The 18,667-nt window shown below is 44.6% G+C and overlaps 2 protein-coding genes across 5 annotated transcripts in view; both read right to left on the reverse strand.

Moving 5' to 3' along the window:
- LOC136624337 (gastrula zinc finger protein XlCGF57.1-like) overlaps positions 1-18,667 on the reverse strand; it is a 721,853-nt gene that overhangs the window by 244,644 nt on the left and 458,542 nt on the right. For 2 of the 4 annotated variants that reach the window (XM_066598271.1, XM_066598269.1), the window contains exon 3: positions 9,791-9,855. The exons of 1 other annotated variant lie outside the window; for it this stretch is intronic. In XM_066598271.1, coding sequence (XP_066454368.1) covers positions 9,791-9,855 — 65 coding nt within the window. Of the gene's footprint in view, positions 1-9,790; positions 9,856-9,937; positions 10,062-18,667 lie in introns of all 4 variants that reach the window. One more of the 4 variants, XM_066598268.1, reaches the window with a different exon arrangement.
- LOC136624493 (oocyte zinc finger protein XlCOF29-like) lies at positions 10,085-17,611 on the reverse strand. Its single transcript, XM_066598478.1, has 4 exons — positions 17,554-17,611; positions 14,980-15,032; positions 14,026-14,158; positions 10,085-10,330 (listed from the first exon to the last, which is right to left on the reverse strand). Exons 3-4 carry the CDS (start codon positions 14,101-14,103, stop codon positions 10,085-10,087), a joined length of 324 nt encoding a protein of 107 aa, XP_066454575.1. The 5' UTR covers positions 14,104-14,158; positions 14,980-15,032; positions 17,554-17,611.

The raw sequence follows: 18,667 nt of genomic DNA on the forward strand, positions 1-18,667 counted from the left end.
GGATAATATTAGGAAACTACTCAATATTATTGACCAGACACAAAAGAACAATAACCCATTAACTCTTCTAGCCTTGGATATTGAAAAGGCGTTTGACTCCCTATCATGTGAATACCTATTCACATTACTGCAGCAAATGGGTTTCGAAGGAGAGTTCTTGCAGGCGCTAAAATCCCTATACTCCCTACCACCCACCCTCTTAAAACTCCCAACAACCAAAGAAACGCCAATCCCAATTAAGCGGGGCACCCGACAAGGGTGTCCCCTCTCTCCGGCGCTTTTCGCGCTAGCCATGGAGCCATTGGCGATAGCTATTAGAGACAATCTGAATATAAAAGGAGTTATCCTCAGAAAGGAGGAATACAAAATTAAGTCTGTTTGCAGATGACTTACTGCTCACGATCACTCAACCTCTGACAGCGCTGCCAAACTTAATGAACTTATTAGAGAAATGGGCAACCCTGACGGGGCTAAAAGTAAACAGGGACAAAAGCGATATAGCCTATGTAAATACTCAGCCTTCTATAACAAAATTAATAGACTTGAATTTCGGCTTCCAGCAACAAACACATTACATCCCATATCTGGGAGTTAATCTGACCACCTCACTGTCCACCCAAACAAATGGAATTATCCACCTCTGATAAAAAAAGAACAACTAACCACCGAGCTACAAAAATGGGACGATCCAATGCTATCTTGGGTAGGAAGGATACACGCGGTAAAAATGAACCTTCTGCCACGGATACTATATCTCTTCCAAACTCTACCCATCCCAATCCCGATAGAAGTAATGAATAACTTCCAGAAACTTATTTTTAAGTTTATATGGGCCAATATGCATGCTAGAATAAAAAACAGCGTCATGTATTATCATAAAAAACAGGGAGGTCTCTCGGTCCCCAATTTGAAGAAGTATTATATAGCAGCAAGAATAGCTCAATGGATCGAGACTAAGGATGAGCAAGTATACTCGCTGAGGCACTACTCGTCCAAGTAATGTGCCTTAGACGAGTATCTCCCTGCTCGTCCATAAAGATTTGGGGACCGCTGCGGCTGACAGGTGAGTTGTGGCGGGGAGCAGGGGAGAGCGGGCGGGAAAGTAGGGAGAGAGAGATCTCCCCTCCATTCCTCCCCGCTCTCTCGTGAAGCTCCCCGCTCCGCGGCGGCCCCGAATCTTTAAGGACGAGCAGGGAGATACTTGTCTAAGGCACATTACTCGGACGAGTAGTGCCTTAGCGAGTATACTCGCTCATCCTTAATCGAGACCCTGGGGGGATCAAGAGCACCTCTATGGGTAAGCCCGGAGGAATCAAGACTAGCACCGCACACATTCCCAGAGCTGATTTGGTCCGATGGCCCAATAAGGGAGAACCTTCTAGATAGGAGCCCCTTCTCATACCACTCAATACGTACCTGGAGGGATACCAGATATAAATACAAATTGTCAACAAGACCATCTAGACTACTACCTTTAATACCAAATGAAAGATTCCCCCCTAGTAAAGATCTGGTTCATTTCCAGTGGTGGAAAATCAATGAAATCACTAACTTGCATCATCTGATAGTGAATTCAAACCTGCTGACCATGAGCCAATTCAAAGCCAAGTTTAACCCTCCCCCATCTGAGAACTATAGAGTCAATCAAGTATATCACTTTTTAGACTCACTCAAACTACCACGAGTTTTCCCAGACACAACCATGTTTGAGAGACTATACCTAAGAAACCCCATGAAAAAAGGCTCTCTATCTCTGATTTACAGTGTCCTGAACAACCCGGGGGGAGAGGGTAAACTCCCCTATATGGAAAAATGGGAGAAGGACCTAAGTATGAATATCTCTATAGATAGAAGGAGGCATTGTTGTGAAACAATTTCAAAAGGGAGCCACCAGGTGACTTTGATGGAGACCTCCCTAAAGGTTCTCCATCGAACCCACCTGGTACCAAAAAGATGACACCAAATCTACCCATCATCCTTGCCCCTCTGTTTCAGAGGATGTGCAGAAGAAGGCACTCAGGTACATATCTGGTGGACCTGCCCAGTAGTGGCCAGGCTATGGACGCAAGTACATAGGCTTCTGCTTAGATTATTTATAGGCTACCTATAGAGATCTCCAGCAATGTTCCTCCTGGGTGATCGCCAAAGAGGGGTCAGCTACCAGGCACACAAACTGATTCAAGTGGTTTGCATGGCAGCAATAATTCACATTGCGTCCAGATGGAAGCAGCGGAATCTTTCATTCCAGGAAGTGTTAGATAGAATTTCATGGATGTACGAGAGACTACATGCTATAGGTTCAGACTCACTAGAAAAGTTTGGAGAGGTATGGGGACCCTGGATTGACTTAATAGATATACCAGGATTTAGATATGTCCTCCAGTCGACCTATAGTTACCAATTACAATACTGATAGCTGTAGCAAGTTAAGCGCAAAAGAAAGACGACCACAGATGATCTTTGTTAAAGCTTTATTGTTCAAATTAATAATACTGAGTATAAGAAGCATTTCACAATTTAGACAAGATGAGCAAAATTGAATTTAATAAAATAGTTATATATACTTATTATCTTATATTCAAGATAATTGTATAAATATGTCATGACCAAAATCTCTGTAAAATGATATATTTCGCCCCCTGTGAGGGGAAATTTTGTTATGCTGTCTAGAAAAGATATACTTATCTTGATATGCTTCTTCAATAAACAATATTTGAAATTAAATTCAGCTACAAATCTATAATCCAGGAAAAAACAAAGACAAACCAAAAAGTTTTGCTCAGTAGATAGGGAGTAATAGGCGCCGGCCAGGATAAGGACAGAATAAAACATGTGAGTGGGTTCTTATACATTAAGTTCAAAAGACTTCAATGGAAAGAGGATCATGGGATGGATGATTAAAGGGCAGAATTCCATCAGAAATTGATAGGCGCAGTCATTTTTTTTCAATACCTGCAACCACTTTTGAGTTAGGGATGATATGCTGATTGTTAATAAAGGTTTATTGAATTATATAATATGGAAACCACTAATTGTATGACTTTTCAATTGTCATGATATTAATAAATCTAGTATACAACTGAGATCATCTTGATAGTCGGTAACAGAAGTTCACGTGAGGTGGCCGATGTTTTCAATCACGATAACCCAAGAAGACAAGCAGATTCTAAAATATTAATATGGGTTCTCCGCTGTGTAAGTTTTCCATAGTCAAAAATGGCTGCTCCCCTGTGTGAATTCTCCAATGTCTAACAAGATGTATAGCTAAATAATTTCCAACAATCTGAACATAAATGCAGGTTGTGAGTTCTCTTATAGTTAACAAGATCTGATTTATAAAAATGTTGTCTCTCCTTTGTGAATTATCCGATGTTTAACTAGATCACCTTCATGGGTATTTCTCACATTCAGAACATGAAAATGGCTTGTCCTCCATGTGAATTCTCTGATGTGCAGCAGGAAGTGCTTTCCCCTGAAATTATTTTCCACATTTAGAACACGAAAATGGCCTCTCTCCTGTGTGAGTTTTCCGATGTGTAACAAAATGTGATTTGTTCAAAAAACATTTTCCACATTCTAAAATGACTTCTTCCCTGTGTGAATTCTTTGATGTGTAACAAGAGTTGTATTAGTTGTAAAACATTTCCCACATTCTGAACAGGAAAAGGGCTTCTCTCCTGTGTGAATTCTCTGATGATTAGCAAGAGTTGATTTCATGGTAAAACATTTCCCACAGACAGAACATGAAAATGACTTCTCTCCTGTGTGAATTCTCTGATGATTAACAAGAACTGATTTCTGAATAAAACATTTCCCACATTCTGAACATGAATATGGCCTCTCCCCTGTGTGAATTCTCTGATGATTAACAAGACTTGTATTAGCTGTAAAACATTTCCCACATTCTGAACATGAAAATGGCCTCTCCCCTGTGTGAATTCTCTGATGACTAATGAGACCCGATTTCTGGGTAAAACATTTCCCACAGACAGAACACGAAAATCGCCTCTCACCAGTGTGAATTTTCTGATGTACAACAAGGTATGATTTCTGAGAAAAACAATTCCCACATTCTGAACATGAAAATGGCTTCTCTCCTGTGTGAATTCTGCGATGTTTAACAAAATCTGCCTCAAATCTAAAACACTTCCCACATTCTGAACAGGAAAATGGTTTCTCCCGTGTGTGAATTCTCTGATGTATAACAAGATATGCTTTTTGGGTATAGCATTTGCTACATTCTGAACATGAAAATGACTTCTTCCCTGTGACAACTGTTTCTTCTTCAACATCTCTTCTGTAAATGTTATGTTGCTTACTAGTCTGTGATGAATCAGAAGATGGAACCTCTATAAAAGGATCAGATGACAGATGTTTGCTGGGAAGGGCTGAGGGTACATCTGGGATAATGGCAGGCTCTGCGTGTGTATCTTGTATGTTACCACCATCTTCCACTATAAAACCTGAAGATATCAGATGTTCCTCTGAGCTCCTGACGTCGTCATCTGCCAAGAATAAAACAGATTTTAACATTACAATTATATCAATATTTTATAAAAATGTCTATATAAAATATTCATACAAATTGTGAAAAAGACAAGTTACAAAAACCCTGTGCTCTTTTATGTATGAGGTTTTACTTACTTGAATAAGGGGTTTGCAGACATTAGCGAACCTCCTCAAGAATCCAGGTTAGCCTCTAAATTATCACCCGTTCCTCCAGGTTTCTTTTGGAGAGTCGGTACCTTCTGGTGTTTATTCCATTAGTGTAAGGGCAATAGATACAATACAGTACATGCAACGCGAGTCGGAGGGCTTACTGACTAATCTGACACCTTTCATGAGCATATGACACAGAGACATGATAAAAGTATCAGGTACTTCTTAGAACTGGGGCGACTGGAAGTGTGTACGTGCGTGCATCCAGAAGAAAGTAGCTGCTGAGCTATATCCCGGTACACGCTTAACCGGAAGCAGAGGTAAATTTCTCAACGCAATTTTGTACGCATGCTCGTCTTGCACATGCTCTTTATACAGATTAAGTATACTTAATATAAAATATGGCACTCGTTTGTTATTATTTCTCCAGAACCCCCATACTTTTATTTTTTACTGAAATACACACAAATCTCCAAAATTTTAATGAACAATCTAATGTATAAAATAAGTGTTTTAAAGAGAAGGGGTACCCAGGGATGCTGGTGATTTCAGCGATGCTAAGAGCGCAACAACAAGACCAGTTAGAGAATCCACAACAGAAACCTGAGAAAACCGAGGAGCAGAACTCCAAAACATTGTTCTGAAACCACATTAATACTCAACCTTCCCACCTGAGGAACATCCTATCGAAACATTGGGGGATCCTACAAGGTGACCCCTTTCTATCTGACAATATCCCCAGTCGACCTCAAGTGGTACTCGAAGAAATAAAACTGAAAAATATACTGGCACCCTCTCACCAACCCAATTGGAAGATCCTAACTCATATTCCAGATACATCCATGTGTGTGTGGCGGGGGGGAGTGAGGGGCATATACGACGCTTTTGGATGTGGCATAGAAAATTGTAAATGCTGCCAGAATATTTGCCACAGCAGGAAGGAGATATTTATACAAGATGTGAATAAGAGTTATATTCTACAATATCTTTTAAACTATGGCTCAATCTATATTACTTACCTCCTTGAGTGTCCATGCGGCCTGAAATATGTGGGCCGAACAATAAATGCGTTACAGACTTGAGTGAACAATCACCGTATGAATATTAATAGCAAAAAAACTATTTCACGTAACACCATTGACCAAAGAAAAATATTAGATGTCTTTGTACCGATGGACAAAAATATATTTACAAACAAACTGGAAAAGTTGCAAACCCCCCCCCCCCCACCACCACCACCATGACCGCCATGCTGTATATGCCCGTGGTCTCACCTGCAGCTGGCTGGCCCTCCGCCGGGACATTGCAAGAACGGGGGCAAAGAGGGAAAATTTAACATTGTTGTGGGGTCTGGCTGAGGGAAAAATCCAAGGCAGCATTTATAGAGAAGTTCCAACAATATCCGTTTCTAGCTTAATCCATTGTTTGGACTTCCCGTGGAAGTGCCAGTCGAACGATCTAAGAAGGATAGAGGCTTGAGGCCAGAAAGCCCCGCCCCTCCTGTGGGTTTAGGTTTTGAGAGGGTTCGGTAGCTGATGTGTAAAAGCAGATTGTAGAAAAATTCATGGGGGCTGAATAGGCAGAGTCTGGAATAAGTACAACAAGCGAGGGACGACGTCCATCCTTAGCACATTTATTCCACCAAAACAGGAGATATTTTTTGTCGTAGTTATTCAAGCTCAGATATGTAAAAATATTAAATAGTTAAAGGGGTTTTCCCATTAACTGCAGGTACAATAATTTGTGGAGCGCCTAGTCTACTGATAACATCCTAATGGGACAATTACTTTACCCAATAAACTTACTTTTTTACTTCCACATTGTAGGACGTGTTCTGCGCTGATTTCCTCCCATGCGGTGATGGTAATTTCCTACCTCCAGGGGGCGCTCATACAGTTTGTAAGATTACAGAGCGCAGGAGCCAAACGAGCCGTGGATAAGAGCTGCTGACGCCCCCTGCTGTAAACTGCCCTGTACTGCGCTGCAACTACAGTCTGCTGATCAAGTGCTGCTGACCGGGGAATAAAGACGCCTTTACAAGCCCGGCACCGCCATTATCAGTGGGCACAGATATGTTTGTAGCCATTCACTAACCCAGCTGACTGTTACTTGTACCAAGATGTGGGAAGTTCCTACTGAGCATGCCCAGTCCTTCTGGTTCCAGCAGCAGAGGAGAGGGACATGATAATAGTACTTGCACATGTGCGGGGGCAGCACTGGGGACGGGGGTTAATGGCCAGTCAGTGAGTGTTTTCATCATATATATATATACTAGCTGTTATACCCGGCTTCACCTGAGTTACTTTAGTACAGGTATTTACATGTTGTTCGCAGGGAAAATGAAGTCATAGTTACTTGAAAACCAAGGAATAAAATATGTATACACATATAGGAGTGTTAGATTCTCCTCAGACTGTATGTAGCAATGTCGCTCTGCAGAATGTGCAACCCCTACCACTCTCCTCACATTTTACTTTTAAAGGTAACGCTCCTTTTTTATTCAAATTTACCCCCAGACTGGAGGTTGCAGCCCCTTCTTAGCCTTAGGGGCTCCATCCCTGCAGTGCATGGCCGCTTCCTTATGTACTTTATAGCCTTTCAGTATATACTCATAGAGGTGAGGTAGATTCTCTTGAGTATATACACACACAGATCAGTTATATTCTCCTCAGTATACAAATCATTTCCCTAGGCTTTATCGTTTCTGAGAAAAGAACTATGTAATGTATGGCGGCTTTTCAGTTTTTCACGCTTAGAATTAAATATTGAAGTTGCAACCCCTTTACTTTCCCCATTGGGACATAAAAAATGGTTGTGGCAAATTTCATGTTTGTGCGGTTCATACGTGTGTTATTAGTTACATTACACATAAGGTCACTTACTTTTGCACTTAGAATTGAATAATCAAGTTGCCACCCCTTGACTTTTCCTACTTACAACCTAAAGAATTTTCATGCCAAATTTCACGCTTGTACGACTCCGGGAAGTAATATAACATAGGGGGTAACTTATTTTTTGCACTTAACATTGAATAATCGAGTAATGACTCCTTTTCCTATTTAGGACCTAAAAATCGTTGTGCCAAATTTCATGTTTGTCCGACATCGGGAAGTTAGAGAACTAGTGGCGAGTCAGTGAGTCAGTGAGGGCATTCGCCTTTATATATATATATACTAGCTTACCCGTCGCGCGTTGCTGCGAAGACAGACAGACAGACATACATTCATTGGTTTTTATATATCTAGATAACAACCAATCACAGCGCAGCTTTCATGTAACCTTAGCAGTAAGAGAAATAACAACCAATCACAGCGCAACTTTTATTCTGCCTCAGCAATATAAAAAATAGCAACCAATCACAGCGCAACTTTCATGTTAACTCTGCGGTATGATATATAGCAACCAATCACAGCGCAGCTTTCATGTTACCTCAGTGGTATAATATATAACAACCAATCACAGCACAGCTTTCATGCAACCTCAGTAGTATAAGAAGTAGCCACCAATCACAGCACAGCTTTCATGTTACCTCAGCAGTATAAGAAATAGCCATCAATCACAGCACAGCTTTCATTTTACCTCAGCATTCTCAATATCCAGCAATTGTCTTGCGAAACGTTTGGCGGTGCATCATTTTCTGGTTATCCCGTTGCTCGTAATGCCTTTTGCTTTCGTGCTTGAGATGGAAATCAAACGATCTTTGTCTGGGGGGCATAACTGTCGACAATGCTCGCACGCGCGCCACCTATCGTAGGATAGTTGTACTATGCCTATAATCTTCCCAGGAGTGTACTCAACAACTTCCCAAAGTCTCATGGCAATTGGATGAATGGTGTAGTAGCGCATAAAGGACAGACAGACAGACACACATTCATTTATATATATCAGGAAGTGAATTAGATTCCGTACGTAAAATTTGGACGCTAATTCTTTTGCGCATAGAATTGAATAATCGACTTGGAACCCATTAACTTTTCCTATTTATGACATATTCAATGCCCGTGCCAAATTTCAAGTTTCTATGTGAGAAAATTACATTCCGTACGTAAAATTTGGACGCTAATTCTTTGGCGCTTAGAATTGAATAATCGGGTTGGGACTCATTACCTTTTCCTATTTATGACATAATCAATGCTCGTGCCAAATTTCAAGTTTCTATGACATTGGGAAGTGAGAGAATTAGATTCCGTACGTACGATTTGGACGCTAATTCTTTGGTGCTTAGAATTGAATAGTCGAGTTGGGACCCATTAGCTTTTCCTATTTATGACATATTCAATGCTCGTGCCAAATTTCAAGTTTCTATGACATCGCGAAGTGAGAGAATTGGTGGCAGTGATGGAAATCAAACGATCTACGTGGGGGGGGGAGCAACTGTCGACGACGCTCGCACGCGCGCCATTTATCGTAGGATAGTTTTACTATGCCTATAATCTTCCCAGGAGTGTACTCAACAACTTCCCAAAGTTTCATGGCGATCGGATGAATGGTGTAGTAGCGCATAAAGGACAAACACACACACAGACAGACACGCAGAGATACATTCAATTTTATATCTATCTATCTATCTATCTATCTATCTATCTATTTTGGCTGAATAAGGGAATATACAGCTGAAAACCCCGACAACACAGACTCTTCTCTACATGTAGTCTCACCTGGGGGGTCATCTGTAGGAAACTCCTCCTTACACGGCTGATACCCCCTCATATGTGTCTCTGTAGCATCAATAGGGATCAGATCTTCCTCCAGTTTCACCAGCTGTGAAATAAATATTGTAAAAGTCATCACACAGTTGGAGAAGTCGTGTGGGAGGTTTTATATGGCCAGAAAAGGTCATTAATTAGTATGAGGAGCCGGAATGACATGACAGCAGTAGTGATCTGGGCCAAATAGCTGCAGGTCTCCTGTATAACTCCAACCTGTTGCTTCTTTATTCCAAACAGAAGTCTCCAGAACCAGAAAATAGTGATAAGATGCGGAGATCTAATGTCTGCGGTCGGCTGTAATCCTGCCATCTCCAGCTTTCTCATTACACAAGTATCAATCATATAATAAGACTAAACACAAGACCTTCCCAGCCGTCCTACAGACCAGAGGGAAGATTTCATGAGACCTTCTCTCCATTTACCTGATCATCCTGTGGAAGAAGAGGCTGGGGACATCTCTCCGCTGCTGTTCTCTTACTGGATCTACCTGCAGAAAACACAGACAGCCACTGAATTCATTCTCTACATACAAATAATAAAGGCTGTGTGGATTTAGTCCTGTCTATTACCTGGTGATAGGGGGGGCTGGTGGTCCTCCATCATGATGTCCTTGTACAGATCCTTGTGTCCTTCTAAATACTCCCACTCCTCCATGGAGAAATAGACAGTGACGTCCTGACACCTTATAGGAACCTGACAACACAATGATACCATCATCACCCAGACACGTCATACCGCCATAGCATTACTGTATAATGTCCCAGCATTCCCAGCAGCATCACCTTTCCAGTCAGCAGCTCAATCATCTTGTTGGTGAGTTCTAGGATCTTCTGCTCATTGATCTCCTCCAGTATCAGGGGGCGAGGTGGAGGCCCTGTGATTGGGCTCAGGGGTCTTCCCCATCCATCAAACACCGGGGCCTGACAACCATCACTAGAAGTCTTCTTCACTATCGTGTAATCCTGTTTATGAGAAGACACATCCATAAATATCCCTGCAGACATTTCTAGAGTCCTCCCAGTCTGGTCCGGCAGTTATGTCGGCTCTTCACATCTGTGTTCCTCAGTTCTGTTGTTCTATTCTGTTGGCTGTTCGACATTTTACCAGCTGCAATAGTTTCCAGCATTCCGTCCGTCTTCACACTTGGCTGCAGCATTTACAGTACAGGCCATGCGGGGGAGATTTATAAAATGTCTTTCACGCGGTGCCGGTATTTTCTATAACAAATCTACTTAGTCTTTGAGAACTGCGGCAGCTTCTAAATCCGCAGCGAGACTATTTATACTACGCATTTATGCTGCGGATTTTGAACCCCTGAAGAACAAAGGATAAAATCCACAGAAGTTTGTCAAGTAAGTCCGCAGCATAATACGAGGCATTTAGGCCACCTGCACACGAACGGATTTGCATTAAGGACTCCATGGCCGATGTCTGCACCAAATACCATCCATAGCATGTGTGAGGTACTGAGGGGCGTAGTAGTGGATGGTCGCTACGTCACCCCTCGGTTCCGGTATTATGCATAAGGGGACTGAAGGAAGGTCACGTAGGAAACCTGGAGCGTAATGTGGTCTCCAGCAAGTAGTTGCTGGAGATCTGTTCTTTAAAAATATCCGGGCCTGTTTTTTTTGGAATGGATGTCAGGTTGGTAGTGGGGCCATCCATTCCCCTCCTCCACTCCAGGGTGTGGGCGAGGCCAATCAGCCCAGGGGCGCATATAAATAGCAGGTGCACGGACACAGAGGGAGCTAAGATAGCTGCTGGACCCTGGCAGCCTGTGGGACCGGCTGTGTGGTGTCCCTGCTACGCAAGCCCTGGACATTCTAGGACAGCCTGATCACCCCGTGTTGGACTGTTATTTTGGGTCTGAAGTTAAGGCTGAATTTGTGTTGTTTCTTTGCTGGACTAAAATAAATGCAGGCCATGCCTTCCCTTGGACTTTAACTTTGTGTTTCCGTCTGTGACTGCCGCCAACCTACACTCTACCGAGCTGTCCTCCCACACATGCTACGGAAAAACGCTTTTTCCTGCACACTTACGGAAACAAATTGCGGTTTCCAGGAGCGGAGGAAATATCGCAGCGCATTTCATTTTCCTGTGATGTCTGCAGGGATGGCTTCAATTTAAGTCAATGGAAGCTGCTTGACCCGCGGTCCATCCGCAACTGACATTGCAGGCAGGTCACAGATTCCAATTCATCACCTAGCGACGGTGTGGGGGAAAATATTGAGAAAAAAAAGTTGTACAGCGCATGTCCGACAGCGAGCCGTGTGGACCATCCGCAGTATAGATGAAGAACAGAATAGACAGGTACGAGCAGATGCCGGCCGGGCACAGGGTCAGACTCCATTGTGGGCTACCGCATACAGAAATCCACCTCTTTGTGTGCAGGCGGGCTTAGATGTGGATTTGGCCCCTGGGTATTTACTGCGTAATAGCTGCAAGCTACCACTGTGGAAAGCCCGTAGTAATCATGCTTCATGTGAAGGTGGCAGAAAGACTGAATTGGCAGTAAGTCCTCTGACGTAGATGTGACCAGAGACTGACATAGATAAGAATGATGGAACGTGACTAGAGATGAGCGAGCGTACTCGGTACAGGTGTTTTTGCACTCGAGCACCGCTGACTACTCGGACAAAAAGATGCGGGGGTAGCAGTGGGGCACAAGGGGCAGCTCTCACCCCCTCCCCACCCCCCCGTAGTCAGTTACTCGGAAAAAGCAGTGCTCGAGTGCAAAAACACACGAACCGAGTATGCTTGCTCATCTCTAAACGTGACGCCATCCCCAGAATCTCTCACCCACTGACGTACCATTCATGGTCGCAGGGGTGGCAATAGCGATGCGACGCAGCGCCTGCACAGAGGGGGCCCAGAGGCCACCCTCCGCCATATACAAATGCACATACAGTGCATTACCGGCTTGTTGTACTGCCAGCCGCGTGATTGTTACTCTGCGGGAGATAGTGCGAGTCAGACAACAGCAGAGAAGAGGAGGAGGGAGGAGGAGAGAGGCAGGCAGGCACACACATAACATGGCTCGGAACAGAGGAAGCTGATGATGATGTCATACCCCTGCACTCCTGCACAGTGTACAGCATCTCTGTGCCTGCTGGTCTCCTCACACAGAGAACTGGTCTGGGGTATGTACCTATCTAACGACCTATCACTCTCATCTATCTATCTACCAAGCTCGCTCATCTACCTACCTACCTATGTCTCATATAGCTACCTATCTCATCTATCTACCTACCTTCCCAGCTCATCTATCTACCTACCCATCTCTCTCATTTATCTACCTACCTATCTCTGTCATTTATCCATCTACCTACCTCTCTCATCTATCTCTCCATCTACCTACCTATCTCTCTTGTTAGTGCAATTTTCGTTATTCGATATATTGTGGGTGCCATATTAGATAGGAATAATGTACAGGCCTGGAGACCCTTTTAAAAGAGCACACGTCTAAATCATGTGTGCCAAGGTTCTCCTTTAATTTAGGCGGGTAAAAGTTTATATAAGGTTTTAAATCAGGAAGTGAGGTAATTTAGGATACAGTTACATGATTTTGTGTGCTGGTAGGTCATTCTCATAGGGAGGTATTTGTGAGGTAGCTGTGAGAACATTTACCCGGGAGGAGCTTCCCCTTGAGCATGCTCTATTCATTGTTGACTTGTTGTCTGAAGGAAATACTTCCTGTGTTTCTCTCCAACCAGCCATTTCCTGTCCCTTTATACAAAGACATTCCTGGATAAGTTCTTTGCTGGTTATAACTGGTTTGACCAGTTTATGGACACAAAGCACTGCTCCTTCAATGCTCGTGGAGGAGGGGGGGGGGGGGGGGCGATGTTCCCTTCCCCCAGAGGATTAGATTAGAGACACAATATAGCATCTTCACAGTTTATAAAAATACAAAAAATACAGATAAGATGGTGAACCTCTCAGCCATCTACCAACTCTCATCTACCTACCTCTCTCATCTATCTATCTACCTTATCTGTCCATCACTGCTATATAGTTATGCATCTCCCTGTATAGACTGTATATAATTGCACATTTTGCACACAATTAAAAAATGCATCAAAAACACCTGCAGTTTCTTATAGTGTATGCGGCATCTTAAAAACGTATGTGGTCTTTGAATACCGCATGCAGTTTTTTATAATGTATTCTTTTATTTCAAAAGTATAACAAAAAACATGAACACACCCTAAGGCCGCTCTCACACATGCGTTCAGAAAACACAGTTCTAAATTGTGGCATTTTTACTGCAATTTCCAGCGGAGTTTTTGAACGCATGGTACAACATTTGACAGCGCTTCTAAATGCACCCCACCATTGTGATGCGTGAGGAGGTACGTTAAAAAACACAAAAATAGAACAGACAGCTCTCGAAAATCGCGGCATTAGGAACACTGCATTCAAGCTCAGGTCTGAGTAACCCCATTAAGGTCAATGGGAGCATTGTACGGTGGTTAGCATGACGCTCGGGGCGCCGTGCTAATAGCGGTAAAGAGCAGTGTGGGAGAGTGGCCTAAGGGGCTACAAACAAGTTTTCCTGTAGTGCAGGATTTAGGCATGGCTACAGGGGGTGGGGGAGGCCCTGAGCTGAACTTTTGCACCCGAACCCCTGAGCCTTTCGGTACGCCCCTGCTCTCACCTCTCCTGTAAGCTGAAAGAGTATCTCTAGGGTGAGGGTGAATAAACTCTCCGCCATCTTGTCCCGGTTCCTCTCCATCCTTGTCAGGTCAATCAGGATAATTATCTGATATAGAAGATATCAGCCGAGGATCCTGAAAGGGAAGAAGACGAGACAATGTAACATCATACAAAATCCCCTTTTATAATACAATTACCGGGCATTCCCCCCTCTTCCCTTCCGCACCTCCGCTGACCCCCAACACAGCCCCCTCCACACCCCACTGCTGACCCCCAGTTCATTAGCACCATTATCAGCCATCTTCTGTCTTCCTGACTGACAGGACTGCCGCCCAGGACTTTTTAATTAATTAAAGGTAAAGAGACATTACTAATTTGTCAGACCACAGAAGATGCATTAGTACTACAGGGGAGTTACTGAGAGGCTAATTGGGGCAGCGTCAGGATGGACAGAGTGTGCAGGGACTAGTCGTAGCTGGTAGAAGTCTTCATGGCGGTCTGGGCCCGGAGAAAGAAGATAAATGGATGACTCCAACCAGAGGACACATCACCTGTGATCACTGAAGGTAACTGCACTGTATTCACTAATACTGGAGGTAACTGCACTGAAATCACTAATACTGGAGGTAACTGCACTGTAATCACTAATACTGGAGGTAACTGCACTGTAATCACTAATACTGGAGGTAACTGCACTGTAATCACTAACACTGGAGGTAACTGCACTGTAATCACTAACACTGGAGGTAACTGCACTGTAATCACTAACACTGGAGGTAACTGCACTGTAATCACTAACACTGGAGGTAACTGCACTGTAATCACTATCTCTGTGTACAGCTGCTATGTTTTAGAGCTCTACCATCACTCTGAGGGGATCAGTAAGCTTCCAACATACAAGGATACACGGAATACAAGAACTTCTTAATGTCCTTAATCTTCATTAGCCAATCACATTGCAGCGAGGCGACATTCACACGAGGAGCTTCAGATGAGGTTTGGAAATATCTGTGAAGAGCAGCATAAGAAAAAGCAAACAAAAATGTTTAAAAAAATAAAGGGAAGAAACCCGTGTCGTTATTAACAAATGTCTGCAAATTAAAAACAGGGGATTTTTAAAAACTGCATGCGTTTTCGGCTGCGGTTCACAAACATCAAAAACTGAGTACAAATGCTCCTCGGTGCCGTGTGACCATCGCCTGAGGGCGCATTCACACCAGCGGGAAACTCACGCAGGTTTTATGTGGTGCGATTCATATGTTGTATCTCTGGGAGTTTCCTCGTGACGCTGCGCCGACTGAAGTCAGCGGGAAACACCTGCGGTCCTTACATGAGGCTGAGCAGCGCAATTTGGCAGAAGCAATGCGATTCTTAATCTCTAACACTTTGTATCTCCGTGAACATTTTCAAATGTAGCGAAATGCAGAGAAAATCGGACATCATCATCGCGAGGCAGAAATAGCCGCACACTGAGCGGAGACCATCAGCCTCCGGAGGAGCATGCGGCGCCACAGAGGGGGGGGGGGGGGGGGGCAAAGTAAATATCTGCTTGTGAGATCAGTGGCTTCTATTCACGGAGTATTGTGTGCGCCAAATCTTCCCACAGATCCCCAGTGTGACAGCGACCATACAGGAATGTTACATGTGAGGGGAGGAGATCCATTCACTTATTAACCCCCGAACAGCCGCATTACAGGAATGTTACATGTGAGGGGAGGAGATCCATTCACTTAATAACCCCGAACAGCCGCATTACAGGAATGTTACATGTGAGGGGAGGAGATCCATTCACTTATTAACCCCCGAACAGCCGCATTACAGGAATGTTACGTGTGAGGGGAGGAGATCCATTCACTTATTAACCCCCGAACAGCCGCATTACAGGAGTGTTACATGTGAGGGGAGGAGATACATTCACTTATTAACCCCCAAACAGCCACAGTACAGGAATGTTACATGTGAGGGAAGGAGACACATTCACTTATTAACCCCCGAACAGCCGCAGTACAGGAATGTTACATGTGAGGGGAGGAGATCCATTCACTTAATAACCCCGAACAGCCGCATTACAGGAATGTTACATGTGAGGGGAGGAGATCCATTCACTTATTAACCCCCGAACAGCCGCATTACAGGAATGTTACATGTGAGGGGAGGAGATCCATTCACTTATTAACCCCCGAACAGCCGCATTACAGGAATGTTACATGTGAGGGGAGGAGATCCATTCACTTATTAACCCCCGAACAGCCGCATTACAGGGATGTTACATGTGAGGGGAGGAGATCCATTCACTTATTAACCCCCGGACAGCCGCATTACAGGAATGTTACATGTGAGGGGAGGAGATCCATTCACTTATTAACCCCCGGACAGCCGCATTACAGGAATGTTACATGTGAGGGGAGGAGATCCATTCACTTATTAACCCCCGAACAGCCGCAGTACAGGAATCTTACATGTGAGGGGAGGAGATCCATTCACTTATTAAACCCCGAACAGCCGCAGTACAGGAATGTTACATGTGAGGGGAGGAGATCCATTCACTTATTAAACCCCGAACAGCCGCATTACAGGAATGTTACACGTGAGGGGAGGAGATCCATTCACTTATTAAACCCCGAACAGCCGCAGTACAGGAATGTTTACATGTGAGGGGAGGAGATACATTCTCTTATTAACCCCCGAACAGCCACAGTACAGGAATGTTACATGTGAGGGGAGGAGATCCATTCACTTATTAAACCCCGAACAGCCGCAGTACAGGAATGTTACATGTGAGGGGAGGAGCTACATTCACTTATTAACCCCCGAACAGCCACATTACAGGAATGTTACATGTGAGGGGAGGAGACACATTCACTTATTAACCCCCGAACAGCCGCCTTACAGGAATGTTACATGTGGGGGGAGGAGACACATTCACTTATTAACCCCCGAACAGCCGCATTACAGGAATGTTACATGTCGGGGGAGGAGATCCATTTACTTATTAACCCCCGAACAGCCGCATTACAGGAATGTCACATGTGAGGGGAGGAGATCCATTCACTTATTAACCCCCGAACAGCCGCATTACAGGAATGTTACATCTGAGGGGAGGAGATCCATTCACTTATTAACCCCCGAACAGCCGCATTACAGGAATGTTACATGTGAGGGGAGGAGCTACATTCACTTATTAACCCCCGAACAGCCGCATTACAGGAATGTTACATGTGAGGGGAGGAGATCCATTCACTTATTAACCCCCGAACAGCCGCATTACAATAGAGAAACGTCAAGAAAATGTCAATTTTTTGTTGCAGGTTATGAATTCACGTCTTACGGAAATAAAGTTGGCGCAGAACCCGGTGACTTCCCTTCTTATGAACCCCTTAATGACCAAGAGCATTACAATAGATAAAGCTGCAGCAAACAGCCTGAAAGTAAATCTGTCCCCGTCTCCCATAGTAACCAATCACAGCGCTTTGATTGGTTGCTATGGGCTTCCATAAATCTGCTCCCCAGTGCTGGTGACCCCACATACCTCCACCTGCAGCCGGACAGGAGCCGTGGGGTTGTTCTGTGCTTACAAGACCTGTGATGATGTTACCGTCATGTGATCAGTGTGTGGGAGGAGACAAGGGGTCACATGACCAGGTCTCTCCGCTCAGTGGATGCAGGACTCTGCTGTGTGAGGATGTATTCAGAGAGTGTATGGAGCGGAGGCGAGCGAGTGTGTGTGCGCGAGACGGAGGAGCAGAGCCAAGAGTGTGTGTGCGAGACGGAGGAGCAGAGCCGAGTGTGTGTGTTCGAGACGGAGGAGCAGAGCCAAGAGTGTGTGTGCGAGACGGAGGAGCAGAGCCGAGCGTGTGTGTGCGATACGGAGGAGCAGAGCCGAGCATGTGTGTGCGAGACGGAGGAGCAGAGCCGAGTGTGTGTGTGCGAGACGGAGGGGCAGAGCCGAGTGTGTGCGAGACGGAGGAGCGGAGCCGAGTGTGTGTATTGTGTGCTTAGTATGGATGCTGGGAACCATATATTTGTACACAAAGAAGACGCTGCGCTGATCGGGGATTGGGGGAGTACAATATATATTTTACATCAAACCCTCAGTGCGGCGTTATTACCATCCGCACCCAGCAGTTTGCCGAGATCTCACAGTCCTCCCTGTCCCACATCTTCCTCCTCTCATGCCGTAATCTGAACACTACTCCACCTCCCTCAGACGCGCCCTGGATGAAGCGGCACCCCCCGCGCCCCGAGCCGTCCACTGCAGATCATGACTATCTTGGCTCACACACCAAGCGCGCTTCATCTGGCGATGCTCTAGGTGTGCTGAACGACTGTGGCGCAAACCCAAACAGCCAGCAGACTTCACCCACTACAAATATATGCTCAAAACCTACGACCTCGCCCTCCACCATGCCAAACAAGTTTATTTCACCTCCCTCGTCTCCTCACTATCACACAACCCCAAATGACTCCTCAACACCTTCCTCTCCCTCCTCAGCCCCCAAGAACAGGCTCCCATGATGGATCTCGGTGCTGGAGAGCTAGTCGACCACTTCAAAGAAAAAATCTAAAACATCCAAAAAGAAATCCGCAAACACTAAACGGCTACCGCTGATCCCGGCTGCTTCAGCACGGCATCCATCACTTAC

Source organism: Eleutherodactylus coqui, chromosome 4, assembly GCF_035609145.1.
Source record: "Eleutherodactylus coqui strain aEleCoq1 chromosome 4, aEleCoq1.hap1, whole genome shotgun sequence".
Classification (NCBI taxonomy): domain Eukaryota; kingdom Metazoa; phylum Chordata; class Amphibia; order Anura; family Eleutherodactylidae; genus Eleutherodactylus; species Eleutherodactylus coqui.